Source organism: Aethalodelphis obliquidens, unplaced genomic scaffold (assembly GCF_003676395.1).
Source record: "Aethalodelphis obliquidens isolate GAN/ISIS:26980383/991018 unplaced genomic scaffold, ASM367639v1 scaffold5, whole genome shotgun sequence".
In the NCBI taxonomy this organism is placed as follows: Eukaryota; Metazoa; Chordata; class Mammalia; order Artiodactyla; family Delphinidae; genus Aethalodelphis; species Aethalodelphis obliquidens.
In genome coordinates this window covers 52,290,161-52,311,731 of record NW_020837949.1, presented here as the reverse complement: position 1 = coordinate 52,311,731, position 21,571 = coordinate 52,290,161, and the positions used below count along the sequence as shown (strand labels likewise).

Genomic DNA, 21,571 nt, shown 5'->3' with positions numbered 1-21,571 from the left:
ATGAATGACAATAAGACAATGTTTTCCCTTTTGTATTTTTAAGAGACACCAAAATATCTCTTTAATGAAGCTCTCAGTTGATTAATAGGAATAAAATGCTTGCATAAATAGAATTATGTGCATTTTTGGAATATAATTAAAGACATGGGTAGATAGATAGGTAGATAGATGACAAGAGAGATCAGTGTGTGTATGTATGTGTGTGTATATATATATATATATATATATATATATATATATATAAACCCAAACTAGAGAAACCAATTAAGATTCATAAATCTGCTCCCAATCAAGTGTGAGAACCAGGGATTTAACTATCAAAGTTTAACAGTGTAGTACAAGAAAGTCTTCGTATAAATAATGCAGATCATTTCTCTACCAATTATGTCCTCCCTCACCCCTACTCTGACTCCCATCTGAGAAGCTCTGCATGTGGGTCACAACTGTGTGACCCTGTCACCCTCCCTTCCTCCTAATCTCTCTCCTTCTGCTCTATTACGTGCAAACACACAGCATACAGCCTGGATTAGTACTATCTACTGGGAGCAGAGAAAGCCCATATATAAGGCAGCAAATGATGAAGCTGAAGTGAGAAGCAGACATGAGTTGCCTGGGAATAGTGGAGAGATAGAATCACTTCAGCTCCTGATTCTATTTCCCAGCCCTGGCTGAGGCCTGGTGGCATTTTCTACCCCTGACTCCTTCCAATAATTTCTTCTCTTTTGCTTAAGTCAGTTAAAGTGGTTTGGCAGGGGTCGGTATCTTTTTCCCTCTTGAAGCAAATAATTCCTTATCAGCCTGACAAATATTTGTCAAAGCAACCTACTCACACAGTGCAAAGAGTTCTCAGTTTCACATTAGAAGATTCATGTTCAAATCTCCTATGTTCTGCTGGCTGACTGTGACCTGGAGAAAGTTATTTAACCTCTCTGGGCCTCTGTTTGCTCACCTATAAATTGAATGAGCACCCAAATATTCAATGAGATAAAATACACATGAAAATAACCAGCAACTCAATAAGTGTTTGTTGAATTCATCAGAGTTCAGAGTGTGCTCTGAAAGTTTGCCGTTTCCATAATGCAGTTATGACAGTAAGCTTTGTGACAAGGGCATGAGATGGTTTGAATTCTGACCAACAGCTTTGGGAGACCTCAAGAATGTTGGGCCAATTAGTCAAGCTGTTGATACATAATGCTTCCACAGCAAGGATCCAGTAGTCTAGAGATATTCTAGAAAATCTCCTAGCAGGGTAAGCACAGAGTAAGTGCTCCAGCAGGCTTTCGCTGCTGCTCTTAATATCCGCGGGAAGAATCTGAGCTACCCTTTGATAGATGTTCAAATACCAACTCTGACAATTGGACCCTGATCAGTTAATTAACTTTTATTAATGTGTGTTGTGAATACCCAATTTATATTCTTCAATAATAATGTGAACATTTAAAAAATCACCCACCATTGTAATTAAGTAGCTTAATATATTTATGAAGGAATTTTTTAATTATTATTTTAAAGAGCTCAAATTCTAACAAGATGAAGATGGACTTATGTTGGTTTTGTGGGTTTTTGTTTCCATTATATGTTTCTAACAAAAAATTGGCTGCTTAATCATATGTACCCGAAGGAAAAAGGTAATAACCCCACTGTGCCTTGTCACCTGACATACATAAATTGATGTTTAATATTCATACCTATGAGCAAAATTAGTATATGACAAAGTAAGAAAAAGTACATAACAATAATGGAAGCAATATACACATTTTAATTTTCTCCTATGGACAGAAATAATTTGGGGTTTTCACCTTGAAAAATTATGTTATTTGCAATTTATGTGAGATAAAATTTCAGAAAAGTGCCTCACTTTTTAATTATTACACATTATTAGTGTCTTTGGGCTCCTGGAAAGTGCTTTATAGTTTTGTGTAATTGCCAATTACAAGAGTTTGCACCATTAGTTCCTTACTAAAATCTGAACATTTGTTAATTATACCTACACATTGCTGTACAACTGAATATTTTGTCAAATTTTTATTTAAATTTGTCATATGTGTAGATACTCGAATTTTACTTTTCAGTTAATATTTTCATTTTGACCCATTCTAATCAACTAAGATTGAATGAATGTGTAAAAGAATGACCAAGGAGATAAGAGTGTCACTGAATGCCTACTAAGCCCCGGACTCTGTAGCATCCAGGTGCTGTCATTTACCTGGATAAAGAAGAGACAGGTCCTACTGCCAGGAGACTCAACAAAAGAGAAACAAGTATGTGAGTCGACAATTAAAATGCCATTCTGTTGTAATAAATGAAAGTGAAAATTGTCATGGGGGCATAGAGAGAGAATAATCAATTCTCAGTCAAGTGGTTTCACACCTGAGCTTTGGCTTCTGAAGGTCCTGGGTCCAACCACAGCTCTCTGCCCCTCAGTAGCAGATGGAATAGTGCCTCCATCTTAAGATTGTTTTAAGAATTAAGTGAGACAATCTGTGAAAGGCTTGTTTGGGCACAGTATGTCTGATGTAGAATAAGTGCTCCCTACCTGTTACTACCATTGTGAACTGGGCATTTGACAGGTGTCTGAACTCCAAGCAAGCATCACAGGGGATTCCCATAGGAATTACCAGCGAAGAAAGGAGAGTGAGCAAGTCATAAAACCCTCCTCAGCTCTGGCCTCTGAAGTTCTAAATCCAAGTAAATCCAAGGAGTATTGGTAAGTTCACATTGGTTCAATAATTCTACAATGTTAATGTGTACAACAAACTCATGGGCTGCTTATTTAAACTGCACATCCAGGCCCCACCCAAGGCATTGTGATTCTTTAAGTCCAGTGTAGAGGCTTCAAATCATTAGTTCAACCCCATTTAAACAACAACAGATGAAGATGGGCTCTTAAGGCCATTCTCGCTTGAGTTTACTACAAGTAACTAAGTTGCCATACATGACATGTAATTTAGCAGTCTTATTTTCCCTCTCTATCCTCCAGAATCAGGGGAAGCAACATACATATACCAAGAGTACTTACTATTGATTGAATTTAAATCAGCCAACTTGATGGCCTTTCTCTAGAATATTCAGAAAATTTTTGAAAAATGAATCATAATCAGAAAAATGAGAAAGGTCCTCTTCTAGAACATATATCATACAGGTTTATTTGCTTAACGTGTGTGTTTCCATTCTAGGCTGTAAACTCCATTGGAGCAGACAACGTGGGGTAGCTCCACCAGCTAGCATAAATGCCATACAGTTAATCAAGGATTATTTTATTTTCAGGAAAATGGAAAATGCTTGCATTCAAGAAGGTAGGAGTGGTAGGAAAGTTGGAGGGAAGGGGTAGATTGGAGAAATATTTAGGAGTTAAAATGAGCAGATTTACCAATCTGATGAGGAATTAAAGAAAAATAGTCTCAAGATTCAAGCCTACACCGTTAAATGAAGATGATGTCCCTAACTAAGAAAGCATGCACTTGGTGGAAGGTTAATTTAGTTTTGGATATCATGTGTTTGAGATACCTATGGGAGATAATAACCAGTGAATAACCACAGATGCCTATGAATCCAAAATTCTGAGTTGTGGTAAACAGAATAATGGTCCCCATAGATGCCCACGATCTAATTCTCAGAAGCTGTGAATACTGTCTTACATGTCAAAAGGGACTTTGCAGATGTGATTAAAACTAAGGACCTTGAGATGAGGAGAGGGGCCTGAATTATCCAAGTGGGCCCAATCTAATCCCATAAGTCCTTTAAAGTACAGAGTTTTTTTTCCAGCTACAGAGAATCAGAGAGATGGCAGCAGGAGAAGAACTTGCTGGCTTTGAACATAGAGATGGGAAGCCATGAACCAACGAACATAGGCAAATTCTAGAAGCTGGAAGAGACAAAGAAATGGGCTGTCCTTTAAATCTTCCTGAAAGAAAGCAGCCCTACCTACACCTTGATTTTAGCCCAGCAAGACCTCTGTGGGAATTCTGACCTACAGACCTGAAGAATAATAAATTTGTGTTGTTTGAAGCCACTAAGTTTGTGGTAATTTGTTACAGCAGCAATAGGAACCTAATACCCATAAGGTCTAGGCTGAACATAAACATCCTTCGGATTTCTATATAACAGATAAAACGTAATTTCCTCTATTATTTAATGCCTCTCCCTCTTACTTTCCGCAATCTTGAAGAAAGTGGTGTAACTGCAGTGCTCGGTATTTCTCTGTTGGCAATCAGTTCTATCCTCATCATTCCTCTCTCCTTGGGGACTGGAACCCATAAACTGTGCATCCCAGAGCTCCTTGCCAGCTGGTTTCTGGTTAGGTCTGCCAATGGGAAGACTGGTGTCAGAGTGGAAGTGAGGAAAAAGAAAGCAAGCCATGATTTTCCTTCTTCAGCTTGTCCAGCCACCTTGGCACTTAGCGCTCACGGGTTCTGGTACTGGTGGCGGCAGCACCAGACAACTGCTGGCCTCTGCGGTAGCAGCACAGTGGTGCCAGCAGCCTCCAATTGTAGGCACCAGCCACTCAGGCAGCAAATCCACCAGCCCCAATGGGACTGCAAGCTGTTGGATGACTGCAGAGCAGTGGTGAGGTGGTGGCAGAAGCAGCATCACCACCAGAGTAAGGCTTGTAGGGTTTAGGTACCACTTTCTCCTTTGCTCCTCCAACCCTAGAGGCCGCAGCGATTTCCTGCAGTTACTAACCTCTGGGTAATAGCATCTTCCCCTTTTCTCTCCCTCAGCCTTTTCAACACATTTGTAAACAATTCCTTGCATTGCTTCCCTCTGTTTGAAAAGCTGAAAATGGCTCTGTTATCCTGACTAGACAGATACAAATGCTTTTTTGCATCATGAAGTGGCAAATGAAACAAAATGACTGAATATTTTCCGAGCAGAATGTATGTGCACAAAAGCTTATACCTACACATGGACCTTAATATTTGCTCATAATGTGAACATAGGTGTAACATATACAATCCTCAGTTACCTAGTATGTCCTCACTTCAAATATTTTACTATTAAAGCAGGTTGTTATTGGGGAGAGAAAAATACATGATTGGTTCCTTAGAATTTTCAAAGGCAGTGAAATAAAGATATTTAAACACAGTAAGAGGGTGAATACTTATCATCACAGAGTTAGTAGTTTTAGATTAAATATCTATCTGTATGGAAAGGAAGAGAAAAATTCCTTCCACATGGCAGCAAGATCATAAAAACAATTTATCTGCTTAACTCAATTCGCTTTGACAAAAACAGGACAAATGGAAAAGCCACTTCAAATGTATCCTTGTCTTGAATTAAAGCTGTATCAGGAAAGTAGGGCACACTGAGCATTTTCATTGTGAAAGTTGTGAAAACCCGGGGTTTCTTTTTGCAAGTGTTGCGTTAAACAGAAAGCTAACCGGCCCCCAAGCCTATACTTGTCTTCCAAGAAAACACAGCTACGGTAAAGAGCCATCTTAAAGTATCATCCAAAGCAGCAACAGTTTCAACAATTTGATACAAGTGCTAAGTTTGCAGTAGGTGCTTAGAACACTTTAAGGGGTCAAGGAAACCTGTTCGTAACAGAACAATCCACGTGCTGCAGGAGTAACAGAACAATCCATGTGCTCCAGGAGGAACCATCGACTGTCTTCATTTCACGCTTACTATGCACCAGAAAAATCTGCTAAGCACTTAGTATCCATTTGCTCACGCACAGCTTCCAATGGCCCCGTAAGGCGAGTAGCATCACCAATGAACAAGCTGTGGCTCTTAGTACTGAAGTAGTCATACAACTAGTTAGAGCTGGAGTCAGAGGTCAAACCAGTTCAGTCCAACTCAAATCTATATGCTTAACCACTTCTCTATACTTAAAATATGAAGGGAAAATATCCATGCTCTCACCTTAAAAGCGTAGGGGTGGAGGAGTAAATGCATAAAACAAGGGAAAATATGTACATAGACAGCACCGTAAAGCCCTCCTCACATCATGGTTTTTTTATTTTAAATTTTTGATATAAAAACATGCAACCTTTGTCACCATACAACACTAGAAGGGATACATTTTTAGTGGCATTTCAGAGATCCAGAGAGGTACCTCATCTAAAGAAGTTACTATTACCTTGGGTCTTCAATGTTATTATATTAATGGTGTCTAATACCTTCTGAGAAAATTTCCCTAACAAAGACAAAATGAGTTTTTATAATTGATTCAAAACATTCTAAAAACCCTCCATTTTCTTTTGCTTTCTGGATACAAATGTTATCTACCCTTAAAGCAAGAAAACCCTCATTCGGCCAGACCACCCCCTGTTACCCTAAAACATCAAAGAGGAGTATTTTGAGTGAAACTTAAATCATAATATCATTCTTGTGTGCAGATCTATAAAGTTAATTCTCAATTCTTCTCTCTTTATACAGCCTAGTTTTTGTTTTTGTTTTTGTTTTTGCGGTACGCGGGCCTCTCACTGTTGTGGCCTCTCCCGTTGTGGAGCACAGGCTCCGGACGCGCAGGCTCAGCAGCCATGGCTCACGGGCCCAGCCGCTCCGCGGCATGTGCGATCTTCCCGGACCGGGGCACGAACCCGTGTCCCCTGCATCGGCAGGCGGACTCTTAACCACTGCGCCACCAGGGAAGCCCTATACAGCCTAGTTTTAATGGACTTACACAGGAAACTAAGATTAATGATGATTCAACTCCAGTACTCTTATTTTCTTGTTTATAAATCATTTCTGATTTTTGTTTGTAACAGCAGAAAAAGCCATGGTTTCCTCCTATCTCGTGTGGCACAACCCACAGGAAGTAATTAGAAGTACTCATGCCAGGACCAAAGACTGTTTAGTTCTGTACTAAGATTAAAAGCCATATTTCTACCTGAGACGGTTTCCTTATTTCGTTGTTACATAGCCTACAGGAGCAGACGTGGTTGACCCTTACCTGCCAGTCCTGCCTTGTCTTGCACCCCCTCAGTCCCTCAGCCCACATGCAAATCCCAGGCCTGGGAGTCTTTCTCTGGGTCCTGCCTCAGGGCTCTGTGTCAGGATAATTCCTATTCATTCTTCATGTCTCAAATTAGCCATCATTTACTCTGGGAATTTTCCCATGGTCCTAGCACTAGGAGGGTTATCCCTCTTTAGAATCAGTTACTTTTTCTTCAAAAGAACTTGTATATTTATAACTAGGGGTATTGTGAAATAAACATCTGTTTACTGCCTATGTTCATTCTCTGTCTGTAGTCTCCACTGGGAGAGATACCAACCATGTCGATTGTGTTTACCTCACTATCATCAGCACCTTGGACAGTGCCCAACATGTAGTAAGGGCCCCAAATCATTTGTGAAAACTTAGGATCTGAACTCCATCAGCTTCAAGGCAGAGCTATAATTGCCCTGAGAATTTTCCACTGGGACCCGGGGTGACAGGTGTGTATATCTTCCAAGCAGGATAGCATAGAGCTCTTCCAACCAGGGCCCTTTAGGTCCTCCCCGTTCTCTTGGGGCCTTCCTCTTGGTGGTCTCCACTCTCTAGGAGCCCCTAAAGCCCTTCCAAAGCTGAACTTTGAAATAAGACTTATCTTCACTGCTCCCTTCCTATGCTTTCATTTCCTCAGTGGTCTCCTTCTTTTTCTTTTAGGGACCTAACACCTGAGGTATTAGGTTATGAGAAGAATCTTTTCCAGGTTCTTTATTCACATCAAAGACTAAATCAGTAGCAGGATGAAGAGATGTTTCTTATGTATATTTGCAGTTAGCAGCATCTAAATTGAAACGTCTGGCATCGGCCACTAAGAACAGAAGATTCTCCAAAGAATAGAGACAGGACCTTCTCTATGGGGGTGGCCAACCATGCCTCCCCCACATACAGAACCTCAAGAGAAAGGGAGGCACTCAGGCCCTCACACCACCACATGAAGCCCTGTCTAGTGCTCTGATGCTTTCTCTCTTCTAGGGACTATGTCTACCACATCCCTTCATCCCTCAGCTGATTAGACTTTCAGTGCTGGCCTTGTAGGCTACATCCCACAATAATGTCAGCAGGATTACAGGAACCCTGACTTCAATTGCTGTCATTTCCTTGGTCAGCCGAAGTTTAAAAAAAAGAAAATTTACTAAGATCCAAAGGAAAACAAAACAAAAGGACAAAATGATAAAGCCTAGAGATAAAAGTTTAGAATTGTCTAGGTCAAAATTACTTTTAAACTGACCTAAGTGCTCAGTGCCATGGGCCAACTGAACCACATTCTCTGCTCATCCATTTCAGATGCTCCCCCCCACCTTCTTTCTTCTGCTTTATCCAAAGGAGTTTGGTCACTTACCAAAGCTGGTAGGTAGAACTACTTCCCAGGAGTATTTGGTGCATGAAAACTATATCTTCTTTTCCCATAGCGTGATTTATCTTTCAGTTTTGCTACATGGCCAACAAGGGTTGGGCAAATAGCAGACCCTTACAATACTTGTTAAATATGATTGGATGAATAAGTGAATGAATGACTTTGACTCCTCAATTGAAATGTTCTTCTGTTTTCAATTCTAGAAATCTTAGGCTTCTCCCAGACCAGGCTCCTCTATCTAGATTTCTGTCCCACACATTGGCTATTTCCCATCAACTCTAAAGTCTCCTCAGGGACTCAGCTCAGGAAAAAACTTGAGCTTCCTCGAGCTTATTCACGAAGGTGTTCTGAAATCCCAAAGTCACCTTAAAAACTGCAAACTTAGAGTGAAAGTAATATCTAATCAATGTCTAGTGATGGAATTAACTGGCAATGTGTCAAATAGTTAATTGAGTTACTCTGCATAAGATATATGCATTTTAATTATGTTTTGGAAACAGCGGATTCTTACCCTTCATGGTCCATCTAAGTGGTATTCAAATCATAAAGCTCCAGGGCTTATGCCCAGATGTGTCTTCCCTGCCCAGCATTCTTGCCCAGATACAGAGGAAAAGGAGGAGGCTTTCACTATCCAAGAGCTTCTCTCCCCCACCTTTAGCCAAAGGTTCCATCTATTTTGCCTGGCTCCTAAGATTTCCTTTGAACAAAGAATACATGGAAAAATAAAAGAACAACTACAGCAACATGAAAACCACTGGTCAAACATTAGTGACTTGTTTCCAAACAGACGGGTAAGAAACTGTGAGGTTGAAGGTCCTCCCACACTTCATCACACCCAGTGCTCATCACAGTCAGAAACTGAACCTTAGAACTAGTCTTATATTCATGACTTAATGAAGAATTTAAAACTTTATGTTCCCAAATTTTTGTCACACAAGTAGATCAGAAGTTGTATTCCAGTTACTGTCTACTGGATCTAATTCTAGGATCTGCAGATTAAGTGATGCCTATATACTATATAAGTCCACGTAAGACCACTCCCTATGAATATGTTTATGCCAATTATAATTTTTCTCCAGTTATGTGTTCTCACCTATTCTGTTCCTTGTGGAAAACTGATTTTCTCTATCACTTTCAGGGGTGGAGTCTATTCTGATGATCACAGAGGACGGAACTGAGTGTGATTTTTTAAAAAAATTTACAGCAAAGTGACACTGTTGGAAGGAACACATAAAGGAAAATGTACTGCAGTTTATTACTTTTCCTTTATAATGTAATTTCACAAATCTTCCTTCTATAATCATAAGAAAGCATCATCAGTGATCGTCACTAAAACTTCTTCCAGCAACATAATGCAGAACTCTTGAACTCATACCATGTAGCATATGGATATTGGAAGACAAGCATTACATTTGATTGAAAATACACGATCAGTTCTTTAAACATATTTAAATTCATTTAATTTAGGATTGATTAATATAAGCATTGTTTGGGTTTTATCTATAATCTCCTTGGCAATAATCCTGTTTCGATAGTAACACAAACTTGTATTTTACCTTTGTGCGTGCGTGTGAAATTTTAACAACTTTTGCAATAAAGTTTACACATCATTTGCACATAACTTTCATTTTTTATGAGAGTTCCAAGCTAGAGGTTTCTTTCCTTTAATCATTTACTATTTTTCCACTAAATACATAATTCACATCTCCCCTCGAATAACGAAAACTCAACAGAGCCATTCCTAACGACTCTCAAGAGATATCGAAATCTACATGATGGTCAGATCTTTGAATTTCAACATGTACTATTAAGGGAAAGATAATGAAATACTTCACAAATGTCACCTTGGATATAATCCCTGTGCTGTATTAGCATAAATCCATTCATACTTACTGAATCAGTATTCTTTTCTTGGGAGATAATTATATATTTATAAAGCATTCTTATTTAAAGTTACAAAAAAAATGGTGATTTTACAACTGGGGAAATAATTACAAGAAATTCAGATTTTATTACATGCTGTGAAAAACAAAAATGATCCAATTTTAGCTGACTATGGATTTGTTGAAGTCAAGTAATAAGAAGCCTGGTTCAAGAACACTAGATCATAAAGAAAAAGTATATCATCATCATGAACAGGAAGTAAAAGGGACATAAATGTAATTATCTTCTTTTGTTCATTTGTTTCAACTAGTTAAGTTAGCTGTGGTCAGTCAAAGTGAAGTAGGACAGTAAGCAGATGAAACATTGTCTAGTTACCTATCCCCACCCAAAAAGAGGGCCTTGCTGTCAGTTGAGCTGCAAGTACGTATGTTTTTTACTACATCTCTTTTTAATATCATTTTTAAAAAAATAAGGCAGTTTATAATCTGGCATTAGGACAATAGTTGCCTTTGGGTTGGGTGGTGCTTGGTAACGGGCACGCCTGGGGCTACCAGGAAGTTGTAATATTCTATACTACATCTGAGGCATTAAAAAGCTGTACACTTATGATTTGTGACAATTTATATATTATATTATACTTCAGTACAAAAGTTAAAAAATAACTTTCCATTTAGATACCACTATGTCTAGAATAGAAAATGGTGAAGATTTCATGAAATTATAATTTCAACTCATCCCATCACTTTTTATTTATAACTAGCTTTTTTTGCCCCCTAGGAAATGTTCAGATATCTAAATCAAAGACTAAACAAACTAAGAGAGATAGCATTAAAATGTGCCTTTAAAACGATCTGGTTTTGTGTTCTTAAGTTTATCTTCTGTATAAATGATGTATACAGTGTAAAAGGGAACTATCTGGAAAAAGTAGACATGATTTGAAAGTGTGGATGATATTTGTCTAAATATATGAAAATATTTTATTGAGTTTACCACCTTTCAAGAATATAAGAAACATCAGTATATTGTACTTCAAAACATCTATCACATTAAAAAGTGTAATCAAGCATTTTGAGTTGTACAAAGTTCAATTAATATATAAGAAAATAAAGCAAGTGATGTACATGGAAGGAGGTTAGTTAGTTCTCACAAATTTTTCAGTCCTTTTATGAAAAATCACCAACTCTCTCTGAACAGTTGAAAGGATGTTAACACTGAAGAGGTTGTAGATCTATCCTTTTGCTTCCAAAGGGCATGCTGAGGACCAGTGAGTAAATGGAAGGAGGCAGAGACATTTGGGGAGGGCAGAGGAGACATAGCGTTAATTATACTAGTCTCACTAGAGGATCAATCACGTTGGTGAGCAGAGAGGTCCCCTACCACTGGAAATGTTCACCCATGTTAAGAGTAGTTGTGTTCGTTTTCTATGGCTTCTCTGACAAATTACCACAAACTTTCTGGCTTAAAAGACAACAAATTTATTATCTTATAGTCCATTAAGTCAGAAGTCTTACTAAGCTAAAATCAAGGTGTTAGCACGGCTGTGATTTTTCTGGAGGCTCTATGGGAAAATCGATTTACTTGCCTTTTCTAGCTTCAAGAGGTCGTAAGCATTCCTTGGCTTGTGGCCCCTTCCTTTATCTTCAAAAGCCAGCAGCATAGCATCTCAAAGCTCTCTCTCTCTGGCTCTGACACTTCTGCCTCCCTCTTATAAAGGTCCTTGTGATTCCACTGAGCTCACCTGCATAATCCAGGAAAACCTTCTCAACGTCTTAATTTAGTCACATCTGTACAGTCCCTTTTGCTATGTAAGTTAACAGAGTCAAGGGTGTTGAGGATTATAATGTGGACATTTTTGGGAAGTCATTATTCTGCTATCACAGTGCTATATTAAAATATATACAGGGGGAGGCTAAACCAGATTGCTAAGAGTCCTTCCAATGTTTATATCCACTAAATAAGACAAAGAAGTCAAATATTTGTTAACAACTATAGCAAAAGAAACTGACCATACAAAAGACCTGATTCTCTCCACTCTGGAGACTATTACTATCTTTCTGTATGTCCACTGGAGATGGCTGGATATTTTAGCTAAAGTTCATTGTTCAGAAGTTGTTCAAGCTTCTTTTGTGAACAGTGACCATATCCTGACTAATCCAAGACAAAAAAAGTACTAGCAAAACCTTGCTGGAAAGTGTGTGACTGATAAGTCGGAGAGGGTTGGTAATTATGCAATAACCACCCTGTAGCTGCTCCAGGATGGTGCTTTCCCAAGGGATACAGTGGCCAGTGATCAGGAAATTATTGTCTCTTTTTCAAAAGAAAGAAAAATGAGAGTGAGAAAAGGAGAAATGGTGTGTGAACCACTATTTTTCCTCCTTACGACACACTCCTAAATAGGAAGGGAATGGTCAAGTTCCTAACTTGTAATTCGTTTCACAGAAGCTACTAAATATGTGCCAATGAAAAATATGGCTTGACTAACTCAGGTATGAATTTCATCCATTTATATAGAGCCAATCTTCAGCCTCTTGTGGCCTTTAACAAAAGATGTTCAGAAACGGTTACACGGAATAAAGCACTCTGCAATTGGGAATAATAGGAAGTATTAAATTATACTTGAGGCAACTGACCAAAGGATCTTGGTAGAATTGAAAGTAAGAAGGATCACCATGAAAACAGTGGCCACTTAATCCAGTAGAACAGTTTGCATTCTAAAAGATTCTGACTAACTACTTGGGAAAAAAATTCTCTAAGGAAAAGTTTTCTTCTTGGAGCTACCAGCAGGAACAAAGGGAACATATTTATACCAGTTAAATTTCTATTGAAATCCTTTTGTTTTCTATTGAAATCAATAATAAACCAGAAGCTGTGCTTAGCTCTGGGGATATAAGGACAATGGCAAACACAACCCCAAGGATCTAACATCTCATGGCGAAATGGAGACCAATAAACAAACGCAATTCAGTGATTATCAAGGCAAGCAATGGATGTGACTAGAGCCTGAAAAAGAAGCACCTGACCCACGAGATAAGGGAACTTCGTGTAGACTCACATGAGGACCCAACTCTTTAATTAAGTCTGAAAGAATATATAAGGTATGTCCCAAAAAATGATGGCAAAAAGAGGATTTGTAGCAGACAGAACAGCATAGGCAATAACATAAAGGTCTATAAACACCCATCATAGTCAAGAGCTTTGAGTAGCTCAGTATGGCTGGACCATAGGATCAGTTGGGACAAAAGAGTTAAAGTTGAAGAGGTAGGTGGGGGCTAGATCATGAAGACTCTTAGATATCACCCAAGGACTATGAACATGTTCAGATACTAAGAAAATACGCAGTATGGACACCTCTTTGTCTCTTGACTTCACATTTAGATGAAGCAAATCAACAGGGAGGGTCAGATTTCAGTGAGCCTCCTCCATCCCCTCCATCATTCAATAAGGCGTTCAATAGTTATCTTCTCTTTAGAATCTGGTATTTATATCATTCACAAAGAGGAAATGCATATCACCTTTGCTTGCCAAGGAACATGTTAGGGAACATAATTATTCATAGCAAAATGGAGATCTGAAAAGGACACATGTGGGGGGAAATTGATGGTATTTTTCTGTCGCTGGGAGGTAACATGAGACAAATGAAGTGCTGTGTAATAGCTGTGAGAAAGAGGACAGGGGAAGAACACTGGTAGGAGGTGGGTTCTGAATGGAGATACGGGGGAAGCTCTAAATTCTGAGCTAGAGATGAATGTTACGTGTGGATGGTGGACAGAGAAGGAACCTGCAGGCTTGGGTGGGGCAGCAGACAGAACGGGGTGTCTCTCACCATTTGCAGGGGCCTGTGCCTCTGGAGTTCGAAGTATATGCCATCATTTATACGGGAACCAAAAAAGATGCTGGAAAAAAACAGTAACCATGCTAATGAAAGGAATAAGGATCAATGGCAAGAAGAATAACGGGGAGGGAAAAGACTGTTTAGAAAAACAAAATAAATTGGCAGTACGCGTTTCAAAATAAACTATGTTCTGCCTCTTACACCCACACAAAAGTGAAAGCAAACTTGCCAAAAGGAATCTGCCAATTCTCAAAGCAAAAAATTGGCAGCCCTAATTATATTTGCTACAAATGAACAAAATGCATCCTCTCTGGGAATCACGCTCAAGACTGTCCAGTCTAAAATCCTGAGCAGCATCCCTAGAGTTGGAGGGTCTATATTTTATTATTTATTTATAGCCTGCTTGCTTTCACAGCAGACCTAAGTCATCTAAAATAAACTTTATACGTTAAAACAATAAATATAAATTTAAAAGAATGAAAGTCATGGAAAATAAAATTAAAATAAGAGCTAGACCGGGAATAGGAGATGAGTAGGGGTGAGGACATCATGCTGTTTTGAAGGCCAACGTCAATCCCCATCACGTGTGAAGCACACATTTGTCTCTGGGTTTCCCAACAGCCAAAGAAGAAAGGAAAGATAGTTAGCTCTATAGCTTTCTTTATATGTGAAGGAAAATTACACTGTCAGTTTTTTAGAAGCTAACATTTAAATTTTAGGTATCAAATTTGAATGAAAGAAGCATTTAGTTCAATGCATGTTATCAGGGGTCCATTTCGGGAAAAGTAGGATCATTAGTGAATATTTTTAAAATCCCTTTCCATTTTAAATACTGTATAATATTCCTTTGCATTTTTTGTCTTCAATAAGCTAACAATGTCTTAGTTACAACTGAGAATGCTGTCTAACTATGGAGTAATTCATCTTTCCACAGTTTCTTTTCACGTCCAATAAGTATTTCCAATGCAAGAGAGACTCTGGAACTCGGTGATTTATATATTCCTATTATCATCATAACTCTACACTGCATGAGAACATATCAAATATTTAATTTCTCTCTCTAGACCTTATCCACTAAGTAAGCCTGATTTACAAAATCTATCTACAAAAGGCTGCCACCTGTCATTTTATAGGAATTACCTGGAACACTATATTTGTTAAAACCAAAAGACATTTTCAAACAAAGTAGCATTTTTATTTCAATTTTGATTCAAATTATTTTCTACAAAATATGTACATATGTACTAAAGAATTTTTCTGCCAATGTGTATTTTGACAAACCAAATTCATACTGAAATGCACTTCATAAAGTTATTCAAAATATATATTACTCTTCTTGATCTTTGCTCCCAGTACAGCCTTAATCCTACTGACATCTCAAACCCTATTAATATTTAACACATGGGAAGTATGTATCTTAGTGCATATACATTATATAACAAAGATTTCACAGTTACAACTAAGGCTAACTTTTTTAAAAAAACTACAAATGATTAAGTTCTATGCTAAATACCATCCCCGTTTAGCCTACACATGATGAAAATACATTTTATTTTGTTTCCAAAATATAGGGCAGAAACCTAAAATAGAGTTTATCTTAATTGTAAGTCTAAAAGAAACAAATCAAGAGACTGACTCGTCAAATTTTAATTGTGAAATAAATGTAGTATGAGCTAATAAAGTCACACATTATAGCACTCAAATACTTACTGGACTCTTCTTATCATGAAAACCTTCTGAAGTTACAGAAACATAAATTAAGTCCTAGAAAGTTGAGACTTATTTTGGAAAGCATAATGCCAACTACAAGTTTCCGAAATCAGTTAGCTGGGGGAGAGAAGAAATGGGTTGAAAAGGCAACTAGAGGACAGGAGACTGCTTAATACCATACTTGACATAAAGAAAACATGCATTGTAAGAATTGTAACTGAGTCTTCTTTACTGAAAACATCTGAAAGTTTCAACATAAAAGGCAGTATATGTATTCATGAATTAAAGAAGAGGAGGCAGGTGCCTTCTCTACGGGAGAGCATATCTTCATAATCATATTTGGTACATGAAAAGTGCATCAGTTTGAGAGCATTTTTGGATGTGTTTAACATGCACTTATTAAGCATAAGTGAAATACATGCAATTATTATAGGCATTAGAAAAAAGAGCAAGGTTGTAGCTGCACTCATTTCCTCATAAGGGATTCTCTGAATAGATACATCCTCAAGGTAATTAATCTTTTCTAGAACTTCTTTCAGTTATACATATACACTGATCATTTTTAAAAGAGAACTTTATAGAATTTTTTAGTCCATTTAAAATGCTTGTTTGTTTGTATGCCACCTCCTTCAATTAGGTAATTTAGTCAGATATATAACTTAGAATAAGATCACTAAACAAAACAAAATAACAAGTAAACAACAACATCCAAGGACCCTGATCTGTTGCTGAGATGAAAATCCCAAGAATTTCCTTCACATCAAATATTTCAGAGGAAGACAACAGACATTCCCAGACACAGATATTCCTGGTGTCTATCTATAGTGTTCCCAGGAATAAGCACTTCTTAAGAAGTATCACTCTAATAAGCTAACCATGTACCACAGATAAAATATACAAAAATGATTATCATTAACATTTAATCACTACATATCCTGAATGATAGTCTTAATACTGACCACACACAGATTAAATAAACTATAACAAACCACACTTGTCTCTAAATTTGAGATGATATTTTACATTACTTAAGATAACTAAGAATCTATTCAAATATATTTTTGACACTACAAGAGGATATTACTTGTTTATTTGAATTCAAACATGGTGGTAAAAGAACTTTTAAGTTCCTGGATTGTAAGTTTTACCTTTAACATATCTGACAGTAAAGATTATAACGTAATATATAGGTAACTTCCTATACTTGAGCACTGGTAACAATGTGTGTATCTACATCTCTATCTATGTGTAAATACGCGCGCATGTGTGTATGATTTTTAAAGTCATCATTCATTCATATTATAGATTTGGAATATGGTGGGGGATAAATATCCTAAAATGTGGGAGGGTATAAATTTACTTTCTAAAATTGAAGACTTACCAATAAGCACTATGCAATACTCTCTGTCACTTTTCTTTAATCTATCCCTGGATTTAAAGTAACATAAACTAACTCAAATCAATTATTCACATCCTAATTAGGATGAAAAGCAATAAGCTATTTTTTTCATACCAAGTCACCAAAAAGAAGAGAGATGTAACAGATAAGACATTTGCATGTTTTCACTTTGAAGATAGGAACTGCATTTCACTCTAGGATTTTCAGTTCACTGATCTGTGAAAACTGTTTGGGAAAACAATGCTTTATTTATTTCTCAAGTATCCCATTGCGTATTTACTACAAGAGTTCCATATAATGATTCAATGTTTTCTAAATGAAATTCTTTGAAATAAAAGTGTATATAAATATAATCATTGCCTTTTTTACTGTTAGTTTAATATCACGTGTTCAGATTCTACAGACATGATTTGAACATGACAAATTATACAATTGCTTTAAATATACAACTGAAGAATTATAAGACACTGACATGTTAAATTCATATTACCCAGGTATATTTATATCAGAACTACCAAAGAAGAAACTCATTATAGGAAAAAGGAAGTGTGGTTTTTCTCCATTCTATAACAAAGTTACAAAATAGTCTTATTCAATAACTGTGTTATGCGCTACTTTTAAACAGCTCTACTAAAGCAGAAAAGTATGGATTAAAATAGGCAGAACACTCAGATTGAAAAAGTAAGAACCAAAGTTGAGATCATTGTAGAATTTAGTGAAAATGAGTTAAATCAGTGAGTCATACCCCAATCCATAATCGCAGATAAACTGAGTTTCAGTGACTGGAAATAACTAAGTCATTGACATAGAGGTCAATCTGAGGCCATTCTGGGAACTAAGTTTGGAAAAAAATTACTGTCAGAGTAGATATATATTTTAATAAAAAATAAATGACTGTATACTATGGATCTGTGAGTTTAATATTTGTACTGATAAAAAAAATCAATAAACTTATGTTAACCTGAAAGTAACTTGGGGGGGGTGTATTTCTGAATATAAAAAGAAAAATGATGCATAACCAGCTTTCAGTTTTATGCTTTGCAACTCATTAATGAAGAAGGCAAATATAAACTCATCTGGACCAGGGAACTATTACTTAAATTCTCAAGGGTCTATGGTCCAGAAGATAGTGACCTATTTCAATTTAGGGAGAAAGACTAAATGTTATGCAATGTGAATGCATTTCTGACTTAACAACCTGCCCATGACAGAGAATGAATGAACATCAATTTTCACATACTGCTCATCTCATGTGAGAAACTTTTCAAACCTTGAAAAAGTCATTCGAATTCCATAGCAAAATGTAAAAGAAGACAAAATAAATCAGGTTTAGGAAATACCTATGCAGACTAATTCAGATATTTTAAAATGATGCAAATGTAATTTAAGTACAGTCAAACGTGTAAACATTGGAGAGAACAGCCCAGTGAATCAAAGTGTGGAACCTAGGTAAAAGTAAACGAATCAGTATTTTAGTGAAAACCAGCCCAATAATGAATAAGAATAGCATCCTGTGGGTGTGAGCCTCTGGTCAGCCAGCAGGGCCATGTGGGTTATGGGCTGTCTTCTTACATCCACATTCAAATGTCCAGCCCCTATGGGGTCACTCAGGCTCCTGGGAGATGAAGGAGCATAATGGGGCAGCAGGGGTGCGGGGTGGGAGGGAGGCAGGACACCTTTTGACCTTGTGACAGAAATTCCCTCTGCAAACCCTATAGATTTTGGAAGATTAACACCACGTTCTAACTAACTTAAATGAAACTAAACAATGTAAGAACTATGAAGTAATTCTCCCTTTACACTGTGAATGATTAAGGCACATACCCTGTAATGCACTACCCAATTCAGATTTCCACAACCAGAGAGGGTCTGGGAAGACAGCCACAGAGCTTAAAGGGTGGAAAAATATCTATGAGAAAGATGGAACATTCTCGGGTTTCAAGATGAAATGAGCTTAAAGAAAAATTTGAAGAATTTAAGACTGCTCTAAGGAAGATTCTGACAGCATGGGTTGTTAAACATTAAGGTGGTTTGCTGAGACTGCGGAAATTCTGATCCTGAGAATCTTTAAAAATAGGAAAGATTCAGACCAGCTGCTCAGAAAGATTGAATGTGGGCTTTATGCATCTAAAACCCTTCAAGACGCTTCTAACCCTGTGAATTTAATTGTAAATGCCAATATAAACAGTATATTCCATCTTACACTTTTAATTCAATACTAAATAGTTGCAGGGGGTTTGCAATGACCTACTTTGTACAGTACATGAAAGCATGTGAGGCAATAGTTTTTCACAATTAGGAGTCCTAGTGATATCCCTGGGTACCTGCACTTTCTGATTTCAGATTTTTCATGCAAATCACATATAGCCCTTAATCACAGGTTTTTATAATATATTGCAGTTTTGAATAATTCATGCTGGTGAAACATTAAACCATGATGGAGAGAACCGAAAAATGAATAAATAAAAATCAGACACCTTCAATTTTCCCTCTTTATATCATACAAAACTTAAAGTACTAGTTTTCACCTTACACTAGAAAAATCGTTAAGTTTAGACCCTTAGTCACTAACTAAAAATCCAAAACTTTAAAAATTAAATCATGACTTTTTTTTCTTGAAACACATTTGAATCCTTTAAAAAAAATGATTTATAGTATGTACTAAGGGATGAACTGACAATATACTGAAGTCATAGATTCTGGTCAAAATCATTTAACAAAAAATACATCAAATAGTAAACTAAATTGAATAGTTTACTAAGTTAAATAGCAGTCTCTCAAATTTGCACATGAATACATGTGTATATAGTACAAAAAACTGTCTAATTCATATTTTCACAAAGAACTCTTTGGCTTTCCCTGAAGAACCTACATAGTGAAGCATTAGATTTCATCCTATCGGGATCCAACACTTTTCCTTTTGCCCGGACCCTGATGCAAAATGTTTAGAGTTTATTTTCTTATAAAGTAAATGCAGCATTATTAAACTAATCCCAACTGATGACTTCATGAAGTATGGTTATAAAGTGCCACTAAAACTTTCTATACTGACCAAATCAGCAGATTCATAACTTGACACAGCACACAGGAGCTACCTTCACAAGCCTGCACTTAACTGCATTCAGTAAATACTTGCATACCTAGCACTATAGATGCTAATGACTGTGTTGAAAATACACATGTAAACACACACCCCTCACTGTGTAACAGTCTGTCAATAAACTGTCTAAACAGACACAATATACCTACGGGCAAGGTAGCTTATCCATCACCCCCTCATTGTGCCAGGACAATATCTCTTTCTGTTTATATTGATTTTGAACGTGTGTGTGTGTGTGTGTGTGCGCGCGCAGGTTACCAGAGAGGGAGATCCGTTCTTGCAGAGGGGCCCTCTGAAGACTCCTTTAATGCCCCGGTAGTGCCCATTGCTGAGATGTCTCGAACTGATGACCAGGTAACAAGCCATGTGGGTTCCGGGCGGGAGGTGTAGAGTCTCAACTCCTCACCAGGCGACCAGCCGTGGAAATGTGGGCTGGTTTTTCAGCAGCAACAGTGACTGCCACCTCCGGAGAAGAAGCGGCCAGCAGTAAGCAGGGGACGCTGCAGTCGCGCGTCCCCGCTCCTCGCCCAGCGCCGGGCTCCTGCTGCCGGCAGCAGCTGCTCTGACAGCGGCGGCAGCGGCAGCCACAGAGCACTTAGGTGACCCGGCGAGCCAGTCCACATGCTGCTCTGGCCAGGTGGCTGCTCAGCCGCGGACGGCGATATATATAATTTTAAGGACAACTTCCTGGGTCCGCTAGGGAATCAGCAAGTCCTCCTCTCTTTCCCTCCCGCCCCCGCCTTCTCACCCAGTGCGCGCGCAGGGGATGCTCAGGCACGGGCGCCCAGCGTCTGGCCCGAGCGTCCGCGGCCCTGCGGCGCCGCGAATCAGCAGCAGCAGCCTGTGCGGGGAGAGTGGCTGGGGGTCCTCGGAGTGCCAGATCGCTGCCCCGCTCTGCAGTGGCGGGGAGCGGGGCGGGGGAGGCGACGGGGCAGGCTGGGGTGAGAGCTGAGAACTGGGGACGCGGAGACTTGTGAGTGGGAGCTGTTAGCGCGACGACTCGGAGCCAACCGGGAGGCGAGGGGCACGCCCGTGGCTCGGCGTGGAGGTGACAGCTGCGGCGGCTGCGGCGGCTGGAGGCTCTCCGGGCTGCGGGACGCGAAGCCCCAGCATCCCGCCATCAGCCGCCCTGGCCCCCTGGTCCCTACACCCGGTCTCTGGGCCAACTTTGCACTGTGCTGCGGCGGGCGGGATGACGGGAGGGCGCGGTGGAGGAGGTGCGCGAGAGGAGAGCCTTCTCTTTACCGTCACTCCCGGCTCGCCTTCAGCATTTCTTCCGTACTCCGGCTGACGGCGCCGCAGGCGGAAGCAACAGCTCCCCAGCGAGCTGTAAAGGTGTGCTGTGCAGCCCCAAA

At 38.7% G+C, this 21,571-nt stretch overlaps 1 protein-coding gene across 1 annotated transcript in view; it reads right to left on the bottom strand.

Annotated features, from left to right (window-relative positions):
• The window catches only part of ZNF804B (zinc finger protein 804B), a 498,725-nt gene extending 477,549 nt beyond the window's left edge, over nucleotides 1-21,176 (bottom strand). Inside the window, exon 1 of the mRNA XM_027102382.1 lies at nucleotides 20,475-21,176. Within this exon, the coding sequence (XP_026958183.1) occupies nucleotides 20,475-20,582 (108 nt within the window). The 5' untranslated portion in view covers nucleotides 20,583-21,176. The remainder of the gene's footprint in view (nucleotides 1-20,474) is intronic.
• Nucleotides 21,177-21,571: the final 395 nt, after the last annotated feature.